This window comes from Carassius auratus, chromosome 10 (genome assembly GCF_003368295.1).
Source record: "Carassius auratus strain Wakin chromosome 10, ASM336829v1, whole genome shotgun sequence".
Lineage (NCBI taxonomy): Eukaryota > Metazoa > Chordata > Actinopteri > Cypriniformes > Cyprinidae > Carassius > Carassius auratus.
The window spans coordinates 14,087,488-14,103,714 of record NC_039252.1 but is presented as its reverse complement, the minus strand read 5'-3'; the positions used below and the strand labels follow the sequence as shown (position 1 = coordinate 14,103,714).

The 16,227-nt window shown below is 37.4% G+C and overlaps 1 protein-coding gene across 11 annotated transcripts in view; it reads right to left on the bottom strand.

Annotated features, from left to right (window-relative positions):
* The window catches only part of LOC113109950 (protein furry homolog), a 55,811-nt gene extending 40,270 nt beyond the window's left edge, over positions 1 to 15,541 (bottom strand). For 6 of the 11 annotated variants that reach the window (XM_026273854.1, XM_026273857.1, XM_026273856.1 and 3 more), the window contains exon 1: positions 10,260 to 10,672. In XM_026273854.1, the coding sequence (XP_026129639.1) occupies positions 10,260 to 10,452 (193 nt within the window). In that variant the 5' untranslated portion in view covers positions 10,453 to 10,672. Of the gene's footprint in view, positions 1 to 108; positions 441 to 3,581; positions 3,814 to 10,259; positions 10,673 to 15,410 lie in introns of those variants that run through there. The other 5 variants (XM_026273860.1, XM_026273863.1, XM_026273865.1 and 2 more) reach the window with 3 other exon arrangements.
* Between the last annotated feature and the right edge of the window lie 686 nt (positions 15,542 to 16,227).

Sequence of the window (16,227 nt, the reverse complement as noted above, 5' to 3'; positions counted from 1 at the left end):
CATGAGCCTTGAACACACTATCAGGAATCCACAGAATGCTTATAGCAAGCGCTGAGAACATGAACAAAAGCCATTCACCCGCAGACCTTTCACTTATGTGGCACCTACCAAGGCCCTTGATGAAGCTGATGACGCTGGCCCGACTCCACCGCACGGGAGAAAGCTCCATGATGCGGCCGTGTCAGTTCCAGTAATCCAAAACAAAACTAGCCCTCTACCTCCACCAGAGCTCCATACTTCCCATCTGTCTTCCCGCCCTGTCTTTGTGGACCTGCACCATGCTGGGCAGCCCCATCAAACAGCCACAAACTTGGGATAGCAGGGCTTTGCTCTTGGAGTTATGGGAGTAGGAGACTGCAAGTTCAAGGAAACACAGCCTTCCTGTGTAGCTCCTAGTAGACTTTTGATAAAAGCAAGCCCTAACTGAGGAGAAGGTCAAGCTGGAATTCAAGCAAAGCCAAGTGAGAGAGTAAAGGGAGAAAGAGAGAGAGGGTAGGAGGGACTATGTGGTGCTATATTTAAACTCAGCACTGACACACACTCCTCTAACACAGTGGTTCTCAATTCCAATCCTCGTGCCCCCTTGCTCTGCACACTTTGTGTTTCTCTTTTGGCTTCAGATGTGTGTTCTATTCGAATGTAAGTGCCCTGCGAAGTGGACATCACAGGATATTCCGCTATGATTCCAGTTCGAAGCGAACTTATATGTTCCTTCAAAGTGCATTGAAGTGTGCGAGACATGAATTTAAATTGTATTTACAGGGATATACGTACATTTATTTTTAATGGGGTACACACAATAAATCTTAAAAGCATGGATACATTAGAATTGTACATAGATACATAGAATCTGTACATTTCAATGAAATCTATTAAAGCGTTACATTCTATAAAAGAAATACAATGACTTTTATAAATACGCATTGTGACATCATAATAGCCATAATGATATTGTGATGCATTTATAATATCGTCAATGGATTTCACTGGAATTCACACTCCACACTATGATATCACCTCACTGGATTTCAATGCACACTTCAGTGAATCCAGTGATTCAGATATTATATTTCACTAAATATGACATATTTGACTGGATATTATAGGTATGATATAAGCATTAGGGAGGGCTGTTGTCACATCATCAATACATTTCAGTGTACACCACTGGATCCACTGGAGTGTGCAGTGATGATGTCACAATAGCCATTCTGATGTAATACCTATGATATCCACTGAAATATAATATTGGAATGGGTTTTGGGACACCATCACTGCACGCTCCCCTGAATCCAGTGGTATCCAGTGAAATAGAATAATGATGTCTCAATGGTAATTCTAATATCATATTTCACTTCATCATTGCATTTCACTGGATACCACTGGATTCACTGGAGTGTGCAGTGATGGCGCCATAACAACTATTCTGGCATCATATTTCACTGGATATGAATTGCAGTGAAATACATCGGTGACGCTACAATAACAATTACGATAATGGAATTTCTAGTGAAAATGTTTCTTATGGCAATAATTGATGTATATTATGACATCATAAATGCACATAAATACGTACAGTGGAACTAGTTTAAAACAAAGGAATAGAGCCTTTTGCACCACTTTAGTTCCAGGACTAAATGTTCAGCACTAAAGTACTTGGACGATTTTACGTAAACTATTTCCCAGTACCATTTAAAGGGTTGCATTCGCACCGACCGTTTTCTAGGATGTGACGTAAGTCAGTCGACAACGATGTCATTTGTGTGTGACATTCAACAACATTTACAAAGAAGAACAACATTAACCACAGGAGGATGGAGGAGGCTGTGATCGGAGCTGTGTTTTTGCTGCGTCTCGTGAGTTTCACAATAATGGACATGGAATGTTGATGGAAAGGAGGACTAAGAATTTCAAACGACAACTGGCAGTGCTACATTTGCTACAAGTGCCTGCACTTCAGCATCTGTATATTTATCGCTGTTCATCATACTTGCGAAATAAGTTGACACAATGTTTACAGTATGTTACATGCCGTTTTTAATAATGGCAGGTGAGAGCGTTTTCGAATGCGTCTGGCCCATCAGTGTGTACTTACATCACAGATAGTACCAGTTGTGCTGGTTAGACCCTGCTAATAGGGTCTAATTTGGAGTAGGAGCTAATTTAGCTCTCGAAAAAGGCAGTCCGGTACTAAAATCGTTTGAGTTCCTGCAAGATCCAGTCCAAGCGATTGCTCGGAAATACAGTATAATACAGTAATCGCACTAGAGCACCACTCGCTAATGAGCATGCCTAAGTGTCTGTTAAAAAGAGGAAGCAAACTCTACCTTATTTATCAGTATAAACATACAAGATCCTTTCATCTACATTCATCATACATTCATCTACTTTTCTTTATCTTAACATGATTACTTGTTGCTCCACCTTATCTTGATAATCACTTTGTACACAAACTAATTCACAGCACGTTGAAGCTTATATAAAAAAGGTGGCTCGGACAAAAAGACAGGGAATCTCAAAGTGTACCAAGTGGTAGCAAATTAAATTGATAGAGAAAGAGAGCATGCAAGAGAAAAAAAATGAGAAAGACAGCGTGCAGAAAAAGAGATCAGAGGGCCTTGAAAGAGATTTGAGTGGATTTGCTTGAGTGAGTTAGCAGACTGTTTCCAGGCCACCTGTTCTACTTCACAGGGATCGAGCAGCATGTCTAAAACACATGGGAACAAATTAACAGCCACTGGACAGCAACACAGCTCCTCTATACAAGAGAAACATGTCTTTATCACCCTCAGTTGACAGTTCTACCTCTGCTGACAGTGCAAGGTAGAGATACCTCTAACACACACATACACTACAAAGCAGTGACTTAACATGCCAACTGTATGTATTTGAAAGGCTCATTTGTGAGGCATTTTGTTCTAAACTAGATTAAAGAAATAATTCAGGGACACAAAGGTCTCTATTTGTCCCTCATGCAAAACAATAAAACTTGTAGAAAACAAACCATATATTCCACTTAGACTTGGTAAAATGATGCTTTTCATACATCATCAGAAACATATGATGTGACTGTCGCCATCATCATCTTCACATACATCATCCATGACATAGAACAACCTTGACATGGCACACACTCACACTGAGAGGTGCTGACGTACTCAAACGCAGCACGTGATGAAAAACAACAGCACAAATCCTCCTGATCATGTCACGAGTCTCTTTGGTCTGCAGTCATTACATAACGCAACCTCTCCAGCCAAACACTAATGAACCGGACACATGCGCGCATTTAACATCATCACTTTAAAAGTATCATCCTGAGTGCTTCTACGAGTGTGAATATTGGATAACCAAAGCCAATACTCTTAGAAATAACAGAAGGATGTAAACATCCCAGAGCAAACTGAATTATTTAACTCTCCTGATAATGTTGGGGTTTGTATCTCTTCACTAGCACTAAAGAATATAAAACTGAGGAAACGCATAGATTCAGCAGATCATAAACAACTCGGTACACAAATGTAGCGGCATCTCATGTGGAGGTAGAATACTGCGTGCATGTGTGCAGAGTTCGTACTCACTGCTGCCCCAGGATTTCAGCAGAGACTTGATGCTGATCTCAAAAAAGCCTGAGTCCTGCTGGCTGGCCATGGCTGGGTAGCAGGCTCAGTCTCTGTAGCGACACAGAGAGTAGATTCCAGGCAGAGAGAGTTGGTGAGGTGATGCAAAGAGTCAGAGGGGCTGCTTTACAGCGCCATACGATGCAGCACTGTCTTTCGCTACGTGTCCTGCGTCAGCTTTGAGCACCAACTGTTCTCTCTCCTCTACATCTCTCTTTCCTGCCCCCTCCCTGCCTCACTCTGCATTAAGAGGATTGGCTCTCCGAGAGAGTCTGAAAGAGAGAGCAAGCTGCTGTTGGTATTGTCCAGTCTCAATGAGAAGGACATCAAAAAAAAGGAAGGGGTAGGGGTTTGTTTGTTTACTGCAGTACTGCCCTGACCAGGGCTGTGTTTCCCAAAATCATCATAAGCCTAAGTACATCATAAACCCTTTTCCACAAATGGGTCTACGATCAACTTACGCAACCCAGATTGGTACAGAAAAACTGTACCTTAATGTTCTCGTTTGCTATCCTTACAATGTGCAGAATTTTCAGCACAATTTTCAGCAGAATGATGTCGCAGAGATAAGAAGTTGAGATTATAAATCAAATAATTTTTAATCGCATTTTTATATTAAAGGAGCGGTTTACCTAAAAAGGAAAATTTGCTGGAAATATACAGTACTCTCAGGCCATCCAATATGTAGATGAGATTGTTTCTTCATGAAGACTGGAGAAATTTAGCATTACATCACTTGCTCACAGTTCAATCCTCTGCAGTGAATGGGTGCCGACATAATGAGAGTCCAAAAAGATAACAAATATTTTTTATTTTTTGGTTTGAAGATAAAAGCATCACAATGATTGTTTCTTATTCACAGCTATTCACTAAACAAATTGTTAATTGATGGACAGCATTTTTGTGGATTACCTTTGGATTATTGTGATGTTTTTATCAGCCGTTTAGACTCTTGTTCTGAAGGCACCCATTCACTGCAGAGGATGAACTGGCAGGCATGCATATAATGTAATGCTAAATTTCTCCTAATCTGTTCTGAACATCGAAACTCATCTACATCTTGGATGGTCTGAGGGTAGGGTTCACAACTATAATTATCGCCTTGCCAGACTTTGGCCTCCCCAGTTTCTCGCTGACGATCGGTAACAGTTGATAAATGTAACTTTTCCCAAAACCTGTCGGGACTCGGGAGTAGGGCCACAACTTCACCTCCATTCAAAATATGAAACAAACATTCTTCTTGTTCGGGCTTCAGTTGGCAAATGCCAGAATATTCTCCACAACAGAGCGAATAGCATCCCGTGTCTCCATGTCCGCTGCCGTTTTCGATTTCCCTAACCTAAACTACAATCCTAAATTTGGCACTTAGCCTCTATATCACTGCTCTCAGTTCGCCCTCTGTTCATTGATTGGCCGGCTGTTTTGGAGCCGGAGGAAATCTGGGAGATAGTTCGCCATCTCAGACTGAGTACGGAAGCGAACTGAAATTGAGCGGAAGTACGAAGTCTGACGTAATCAGGCTAGTGATCTTGTGTGTTCACTTTGCATGTGAAGATGATGTCAATGTGTGGGAATGGGATTTCACTGTCACACCATCTGCTGACTGACATGCAGCACTGCAGACAAACATACATGGCATGATGTGCTCTTAAACACACATACTGTAAAACAGAAAGTGTGTAGGTTTCTAAAGTAAAAATATGATTCAGTGGTTCACTGCTGACTTGACTCATGCTGAAAGCACAACACTTAACATTATGACATCATTGTCTTCTCTGTCTGTTGGGCTTTTTTTTTTACATTACCAAGACAGTGATGTCATCATGGGTAATGGCCCCTATAGGAACAAAGGGCAACTGAAAGCTTTGCTTCAATCTAACTGATTTGCAGCTTTTGCCAACAATAATAGTAAAAAAAACAAAAAAAAAAAACAAACACGAAATAAAGGAGACAAAGAGGGAGGAGACTAGAGCTGATTCATGCAAACCTGTAAGGCTGGTCTGATTTTTGTGTCCCATTCTGTGTAGTAACAAAAATGTATGACCACTATGCAACATGCCTTGAATCTTTTACTTTTTTTTATTTATCTTTTTTTAATCTCATTAAATTTATAAATTCAAATATAAATTTATTTAATCATTGTTTTTTTTCTTTTCACAAAATAAACATTTAGTTTTTTTTATGTGTCTCTTATGCTCAACCAAGGCTCTATTTATTTGATTAAAAAAACAGTAATATTGTTAAATATTATTACAATTTAAAATAACTGTCTTCCATTTTATTATTTGAAAATTGAATTTATTCCTTTGATGGCATAGCGTCTTATATTCAAAACATACTTTTAGAATGGAACAAACGAAGCATTTTTTGCATTAATGGTCGATATACATCGCCAAAGGAATGTGATGCTAATCTCCCAGATGTTCAGAGCAGACAGAATCTAAGACTGGTGAAAGAATGAAAGTAAATAGTTTCCATGTGAAAACAGTTGGATTTAATTTTTGTTAACAGCGGTTGGCAAGTTACCAAACATGTTCTCCTCAGTGTTCTCTATATTTCCAGAATTTCTTGTTCTTTTTCTCTTTTGTTCACGTTTGCCTCGCCTATAAAGACATCCACAGAAAGAAGCAAAACGTGTATTTGTAAACGTGGGCAACCATAATATAAATGCTTCCCTCTGCAAACATACAGTGTTTATGCCAAATGAACAGTCTTGGAAAGAGTGTATAACCGTATAACAACTTGATTGACAGCATGTAATTAGTGCAATGTATCATAGCTCTCAGGCAAGTGACTGAAGAAAGATCATTCATATTCAGTCACATCTGAAATAATATTAAACTGAGAGGAACTGATCTATATTCTGCAAGATACGTTACCAAATAATGTAATAAAACACATGAGGGAGATTAAATATTCATAATGTGTAAATCGCTTTAACTTGCTTATTATTTCAATATTTTATTACCTTGCTCACTGCATGTGATGGATACAGCTTGATTCATATGCAGAGAGAGAGCCATAAAAATGTCCAGTTTCTGGCAAAGTTCTGGTTAACACTGCCAGCATTTAGATGCAATAAAGTGGTGATATAAATCAGTAAAAATGAATTATGTGTTAGCGCTGAAAAAGTTTGGAAAAGTGCTGTTTGCGGTAGCTTGAATTGACTGTTTAACTGCTACTGTGGAGTTCTCCCAGCTGTCCCGGGCACATCTCCACAGCAGCTGGGGTCACACCCACCACTTCCACCGCTCACAAACGCTCTCACTGTTTTGTCTGATGAGCTGCTTTAAAAAAAAAAAATACTGTCCAACTGACAGCCATTCCAACCAGTCCGGTTTCTATCTTCTGATATTCTGAGGAATGTTTTAAACGGTTTTTGCCCATACAATAAAAGTCAATGGCATTCACAACAACACTTTTCCTGTTTTCTGCTTTAATGGTTTAATGTACCTGAACTAATAATAAAAAAAAAAGATCTAATCAACTGAATTCTTAATAATAAATAGACTTTGTTAAAATGTTAACAAAAGTTACTACACTTTTTTTTTCAGAAATCTGTTGTCTGTTTTACATTTTATGAATTCTTCTGTTTAATGATTTAATATAAATTTATTACCAAAAACAGTGGTAATCAAATGAATGCATATAACAATGTAAAAAATGTGAATCATTTAATTAATCTTTTAAAATTGTTTCTTTTTGTGCTGCAGAACATAGGTTTGCTGTTTCAATTAAAACAAGAATGAAAAATTTAGATTTTTCTTAAAAAAATATTACTTTTTTTAAGAAAAATCTAAATTTTTCATTCTTGTCAAAGCCAATCAGATGTGATGTTTAATAACCAAGCCAAACAAAGAGTTGCTATAAAAGCTACGCAGGACAATAATGTGGTAAAGCTAAAAAAAAACTATAGCTGCTTAAAATGGTTCAAATAAATGCTGAGTCAACTGTTTGTTTTGCTGCATAACTTTTGCTGCTAGCAAACTGCTAATGATATTATTCTCTGCTACGAGAGCTTCACAGCAGTCATGCTTGGATAACCTTAACAAGAAACCCCCAGAATTCCAAGCATTAAGAGCGTCAGGAGGCCTTTGCCAGCTGTTAGACTCTGGCACAGGGATCACTGACTCATAACTATCCAGCAACTAGGATCCTGTTACCCTGATACTAGTTCCGTGTCAGTGCTGGTGAGCAATCCACCTTCCAAAACCCATGATCTAATTGGGCTCTTTCCAGTAAGAGTCAATGATGGGTCAAGTGCTAAAATTAAATAAGGAAAACTGAGAGACACTGTTACACACGAACAACAACGTGAGTGGGAATAAATTAAATATACATAATAATTCAGGCTACTGTAGAAATCTCTTAAGTGAAAAAAGTCCCTATTTATATTCTGCTGGTTTTCCTCTGATAAAAGTTATTTACAGTCAAGTAAGACTTCTGTGAGTGTTCCTGGCCTTAAAGGCATCTGAGACACCTGTTCAGTACAGCTCTGAAAAAGCAATCGGTCAAAGGAGTCCACTCAGCAGAAACCCTTAAAATACTCCCTTTTATAGCTTTTAAGAGGACATGACAGAAGAACACAGCACTAGATAAAACACAATACATCATACCACAAATCAAACCTTTGAAACAACTAAAATGTTTATTATACCCTGACTTCTAAACCACTATCCACTTTCCCTCCAAAGTTTTCATGGCCAGATTCTCTCGGTTCTCTCTCAGTCTGTTTCTTTGTTTAAAACCTATCCCTCAACCCTCAACTGTTTACATAATAAACTGTATTTCTTCATTGTTCTAAGGCCTTGGTGAGACAGGCAGAATTTTTGATTCACATCTGTCTATTTTTTGTAGTCAGAACAGGAAAAACGCATTAAACCATCTAATGAAATCCATTTGATTAAACAGGTTTTTGTTAATGTATGTTTGCCTGGATTTTAAGATTTTTTATTTTATTTTTCTTAATTCATGATTGTTAGTTACATCACATTTTGAGGCAAGAAGACTTCATTAACCCACTGCATACCATTGACAGCTTTGAGGTCATTAAGATTTTTCTTTTATTTATTAATTATCTTATTCAGAAAGGGTGTGAGCTGATCAAAAGTAAAGACATTTATAATGGTACAAAAGAATTCTATTTCAGATAAATGTTATTAAATGTCAAAGAATCCTAACAAAAGTATGCTTTCCACCAAAATGTGTGCCGCACAACTGATTATTTTGTTTGTTAGGATGGGACAATATTGGGCTGAGATACAACAATTTGAAAAATCTGGAATCTGAGGGTGCAATAAAAAAATCTTAATATTGAGAAAATCCCCTTTAAAGTTGTCCTAATGAAGTACTTAGCGATGCATATTAATAATAAAAAATTATGTTTTAATATATTTACAGAGGGAAATTTACAAAATATCTTCAAGGAACATGATCTTTGCATAATATCCTAATGATTTTTGCCATAAAAGAGAAATCTATAATTTTGACCCATACAATGTAATGCTGGCTATTGCTACAAATATTCCCATGCAACTTATGACTGGTTTTGTGGTCCAGGGTCACATATTAGAATGATGTTTTAAGGATCATGTGGCACTGAAGACAAGAGTAATAATGTTGAAAATTCAGCAATTAATACAATTTTAAAATACATTAAAATAGAAAAGATATTTTAAATTATAAATATATTTCACAACATTACAGATTTTACTGTATTTTTGATTAAATAAATGCAGCCTTAGTGATACTTAAAAACATTTTAATTAAAAAAATAAATGACCAACTGTAAACTTTTACCTTAGTGTTGTTTACAATGTCTTTGATAATGCTCTCACGAAAAACAATAATTGGCAAAACACTCATTGCTAGCGTCTCAAAAATAGTGAATCTACACAGGTATTGCTATGACAATCAATGTGGATATATAGCAAAATCAACTGTTTTTTCTTTTCCTTTTCTCCTATATGTTGGCTCTGCATACGGATCATCCCAGCTGTGGTTCCGGCTGAACCGAGATGCTGATTTTCTGAGGGTCTAATTAAAACCCAATATGATCTCTTTCCTTATCCCGATTCTATCTATCATCAGCATGCACTCTTCCCCCATTCCCCCATCACTCACATAGACACCGGTCCTAACAGAAGTCCCTTAAGATCACTAACTGTGTGGCAATAGTCCTTGTCAACCCAAGAGACATTCTTTGTCTCCACGATGAAAATCTTTTAGGGTGTGGGTGACCTTTTATGACTTCTCAAAACCTGGCTCTAATAATGTGAAAAGAAAATTAAAAGGTACGATACAACCACAACCAGCCACAAGTTTCAATGAAATTCCCCGCCCGCGTGATGATCTCTAGCTCACGGCTACCAGAACGTCTTAGACATAGTCATTACATGACATCACTGTGTTGTGTCACAAATTTTCACACTGAGACGAACTGCAGGCTATCATTTAACTGACTTAGAAAAAATACAAGAAACACAAGTTTGATGTCCTGTGTGTGAGGGAAAGATGGGAGTCTACCACTTGGCAGGACATTAAAGACAGATCTAATTGAATTACACATTACGAGTGATGTCTCGCGTGTCGTACAGAAACACATCAAGATTGACTACCAAAGTAAAACCTGAGCAGTACCTTCTTTGAAGATGGTGGGTCTTTTTCTCGGCTGGATCTTCCTGAACTTCCCTTTAAAGTCTGCTGGAGCGAACATATGCATGGAGAGACTAGCCATCTGGACCAAAACAATCCCATCCTGGTTCTGGGTTTCACAAGGGTCCAGTTTATCGTCCACCACAACTCCGGCACTCCAGACATCCTCCACGGACATATCCGACACGGATGACAAAGAGAGGAACCACTTTCACCTGCTACTGATCAGCATGGGTACAGATCTCCAGAGAAGCTCCTCTATGTTCTGCCTGTCTCTTCTTTTGTGGGGTTTTTCTTGTCCCTCTTTTCTCTGTACCAGGTACATGAGCTTTAAAGTGTGAAGTAAATCAGAGGGATGAGTGCGTATGCTCTCTGTCTGCTCTCACAGGTCCAGGCTGTTTAGCCAGTTACAGTAATACGCCTGAATGGGGCAGGTGTTGGATTACTCAAGACAGAAACGCCTCTTATGTGACAGAGAGGGTGGAGATTTTGGAAGGACAGGAGGAGAGGCATGTTTGGCTGTGTTTATTTAATGTGAATCAGGTTTAGTGTTTTAGACACCTTGTCATTTGTGAGGACAGAAAGCAACCTATAAATATAACCCACCTCTCGTTTGCATTCATTAGTTTTACGTTTTGCATCCAAGGTGTTTTCGAAACGGTCGTCAAGGCACTGTGTCCTCCGAGACTTGATTCCCATGTGTTCACGAAACAAGGATTATGTATATCAGCAGACGAATACAATCCTTTTGTTTGGACCACCTTTTAATATCAGTAAGCTATCAAACACTGTTCACTGAAAAGCATTGCTGGCTTTACAGAGTAACATTTTGAAGGTCAGCATGGAACAACTACCTTATTCTCAGTCTCTCCCTCTGAGTGACCCCGGCTGAAAGTCCAGAAAAAAGAGGGGAAAATAAACTTTTTGACTGTCCACTCCCTCGAGAGAACACAAAACAGCCCTTTTCTTTAATAAACAACATTTTAATGCAAATCCAAATAGGGTCAACGTCTTTTCCCGAGGGCCTTCACAGCCATCTCAGAGTTGTAGATCTAAAAGCCCTATACACAAGCAAAAAACTAAAAACTAACAAACAGACAGACAGACAAAAAAAAAAAAAAACATAAAACAGGAAACAAAAGTCAAACACAGACCTAATGTATGAACAGCCTGCTAATAATATCTAAGTCATAACTCTAATACAAAATTTCAAGATGTGAGAAAAATCCCATTGATTTACATATAGACATTAAAATATCATAGATCATGGCGAGCTGTTTTGATTGGCCCAGTCACAATCACAGAGCAAGTAGCCTATGTTCCACTATTCTTACATAGAAAGTGTCATTCCATTTTCCTTCGTCTGCTGGTTCCATTCAATCAATCTTCAAAATAGAAATTGTTTGGATCATACCGTTAAAGTCTGCTTAAGAATGATTGGACTTCCTATCAGTTCTCTTTCTACTGTGAGTGAACAGGAAATGCTGAGGTTAGCTGGCAGGATCATACAAGACCCTTTATGTCTTGTTTTCTGTTTTGGAGTAGCTCCCCTCTGGATGAAAACATGATGAAAACTCATCAACCCATCCCTCAAAAATGTGTGTCATCTTTATGTAACACAGATAAAAATACAAAGAACCCTGCAAATACCACAGGCCCACCCCAAAATAGCACACATAATTGGTGCAGCCTAATTATTACTGGAGATAACCTAGAACTCCAGACTGGAGCACACACACATGGGTGATCACCACATCAAGCCAGGGTCTGTGTTTATCTTCTCGCTAGTGATCTTCAGATGTCACATTCCTCAGATGGCAGTTAGGAATGGTCTGCCAGAAGAGTGATGCCACATAGACATGACGTCCACAAAAAAGCCATTCTGAGACATTGTGACTTCAGATAGTGAAATGTCAATATTTACACATTTTGACAAGTTAGTTTAGTCTTGTTTTCTTATTGTTTTGCTGATCCTTTATAGACAGTAACTGACTCATCTGTCTTCTCTTCAACTCAAGAGCACTTTAAAATGCTCTTCTATAGATTTGATCTCTCTCAACAATTTACAAAACATTTTATGCATTAGCAGTGTCATGTTTCAAAAGCTCTTTAGTTCAAAGGTGCCCTGAAAGAAAAGCAGAACTGTGATTTAGAAACTGAAAATGGCATGAAAGCTTGATGGAAGATCTAATGATTTGGTTTGTATTTTATGAAAAAAAATTTAAAAAATGGTTTATGTGGAGTTGTAGATTTAATGTTGAAAACAGATTTTTTTTAATTATTTTATAAAGGGGCAACAACCATGAGAGAGGAAAAAAAACGGAAAAAGTCAAGAGGTTTCATTACAAAACTTTCTCCCAAAAACTGATTTAACTGAAGCGTGAGGCTGCCCTCTAGAGCTTAGTAGATGTAAAGTTCATGGTTTTATCCCAATATTATTTCATTTTTTAGCAAATAAAGTATGCTATTAAAATAACTTCACCTATAACAAATTTTAAAAAGCTAAATTTCAGTTCAATTTTCAGTTTCACATGGTTCTTCAGAATTCATTGAAATACTGATGTGCTGCTCAAGAAACACACGCTTTTTTCAGGATTATTTGATGAATAAAAAGTTTTGAGCATTATTTTACATTACATTTATTGGCTTAAACCATCAAGCATATAAAAGCATTAAAACGATTATGGAAACACATTTCAACTTCACACTTTGAATGAGATTTAATTTGTTAAGATTAGATAACTCATCAGCTAAAAAACTCACAAAGAGCTAGAAAACATGTAGATAACAATGTGTGATCAGCACAAGGGTTGCAACTGTGCATCTCTCTCATTGCTTATTAGATTGAGAAACATCACAAAAAGATAAACTATTCGATGTGAAGATGGATGGAGATAGAGATAAAAAAAAGAATGCAGTGTTGCTATAGCTATGTTCCTTTTTTGCAGCTCTTACTCCCCAGTTAATAATTCATGACTTGAGTTTAAAAAAAAAAAAAAAGCCAGACTGAGAAGAGAGACATACAGTTCACAATATGGCTACAGCAGCTGAACAATGAAAAGCTCTTGACTAAAAATGAGTCACCATAGCACTTCTAAAAACTACCTGCCAGAAGCTGTTATATAAAATCCCATAAGCACCCACTACACAGTAGACACAATAACCAAGACCATCGCTCTACGATTATATAATGATTAAGTGGGCTGCGCATCACACATTCAGTCAGATCTCTCAGTAACTGTGAAATGTGTGTTCTTCTGAAGCACTACAGAAAGAATGTAAAACAATTAGATACGCATTTCCTGAAGGACATCACACTTATTTATGTGAACAAATTGGTGTCATAACTGTTGTTTATATTTTAAATAACATTCTAACAATATATAAAGCAAACAGGAAATTTGAAGTTCATAGAAAAAAAAAGATACAAAGCACATTTAAGCCCAAAATGATCAACAGTCTTCAGGTATTGCAAGTTCTGATCCAGAAAGCATTTCTTTGTCCTAAACCTAAACACATCAAGACAATGCAAATATGTTTTTAAAGATTTATAAGTCAAACTATCATACTGGCTAAAATGCATCCTTTAATATACAATATGACTTGTACTGTAAAAATAAAACCGAAATTCTCTTCACTAATTGTAAAGCAGGATCTGAGCCGCAAGACTAAATTACAACATCAAACCATCAATGATAAATTCGCCCGCCCACACTCACAAACAAACCCACAGCTGAGTGCCTCCTAAAGGGACTATTTGACAGACCTATGCAAGCTTTCTTCACATTGGACCAGTATACATTACAATACAGATTATTAGAATGATTAGCAAAACATTGCAAGCAAAATGAAATGCATTCACAAATGGCTTCAGCAACTGAATGTAAATATTTACAAACCCTCAAGCAAGCACACACATGGTTCACAGCAATGAAGTGAGCAATGCCGGCTGCCTGCTTTTGTCTGAACTAAACGTAATGAATAAAGCATAGATGCAAAAGCTGTTTGTGCCCACAATTCTTCCTGGAACCTATGAGTATCGAAACAACTGAAGCAGCAGCAACCTGCTATACAGTAACAAAAAAAAAAAAAAAAAAAATATATATATATATATATATATATATATATATATATATATATATATATATATATATATATATATATATAAACATGTTTTTGTTTTCTTTGTTTGACCTTTTAAAAAATAAATATTTTTATATAGATTTTGAATGCTTGATGTTCAGTGTGACTTTTTCACGTAAATAAAACAGATTTGCATCTAAAGTCCCTGTTAATTAAATTTGCATCAGTAAATATAATCGGAATATAATTATTCATGATAGTAACATCCATGTCACACATATTGCACGTCAATAAATTGACCTGCACAAATGAAAGAACGCTAATGCAATTGTTACTGCAAAACTTCAGGGTGCTCCACAGATTTTACATTTTCCTACTTAATAATTAATATTTAAATAATGGAGGGGGGGGGGGGAATCTGTCACGACCTACCTTGTTTAGACAAAGGAGGCGATTGCTGCCATGCAGAATACAAAATCATCCCATTTTTGTTCCTTAAAGGTAAAATATAATATCGGTGATGCTTGATCGTGATGATCTGTGTCATAAGATGTGTCTCAAAAGCCCGTCAACTGCCTAAGTAAACCACATTTCTTAAATATTTACATTACGCGCGGAATTTCAGCGTATCTTTGACAAAAGCTGCACACGCCGTGCTGCCCACAAACATCGTCCAGATAGGCAGCACACTCGGTTTTGAGCACAGCCAGCCACTATTACATTGTTGTCATAATCACCGCAGAGATCTATCTCCATTACAGCTACATGTAAATTACATTTATTCCGCTTCGTGAACCCAGAACACCTATGCCAATCATTTTAGAGAGCAAAAGATATTTGTAAGGTAATTATCCAAGTGACAATGTTATAAGCCAAATCTGTTTTGTCGTGTTTGTTATCAACAACAGACAAATAAACACAATCTGTGCTGGTGGTTTGGCCTTCCTCACGCCTTCTTCGTCAATTTTAGGCGGTTTCACAATTGAAGGTGCACTGGAATAAAAACACGATTACATTTCACACCGTAAAAGCATCGAGCAAAAAACAGAATACCTTGTGTGTTCGTGTATAGCAGTTTATATGGTCATATCTTTATCCAAACGTCGTCGCTCAATTCAATTTCACTTCATTGGTCTCGCGTCTCCTCGCATCGACTGACAGAAAAAGACGGCCGCTGAGGATGGCGCAGCTCCGCCCTTGGTGACCAATCAGAGCGTAGATATTTTCCAAAGGAGAGAAATGGAGATCGCTGATTGGCTCAGAAGCAAGCCCATCTGTTTCCTTCCATCCATTAGGTTCTGGAGCGGCTGGATGGATGCTGCTGGATACTGACAGGTGCACAGTGGCAAACAACCCATACAAAAAGCATCAAATGTAATATTTTAATGGAGTCTACCTTTAAAAGAGCACAATTTCATTAAATCTGCGAATTGGAGTTTCTCCTCAAGTTGCTCCCGATGCATTTTGAAAACAGGATGTAATTTAATTGCGTAGTACAAACGGTACACAACTGATAATCAGAATGTTCACAGCACCGACTTTACATAAGCAAAAATGTATATTCTACCATTCAAAAGTTTGAAACATTTTTTCAAATAAGTCTTATGCCCACAAGGCTGTATTTATTTGATCAAAAATTCAAGACTGCGATAAATTATTGTTTCATTTTCAAAATACTATTTTGTGTCTGTTATCAATTAGGCTGCCATTGTTTCTCAATTATTAATAATGGTTTTTATTATAATCAATACCAAAAACAGCTTTTGGTGCTTATTTGGATCATGTGCAAATAACAATAAGCCTTGGGGAGCATTAGAGACTTATTTCAAAAACATTAAAAAAAACTATTGACCAGCAGTGTAAGCTGTTT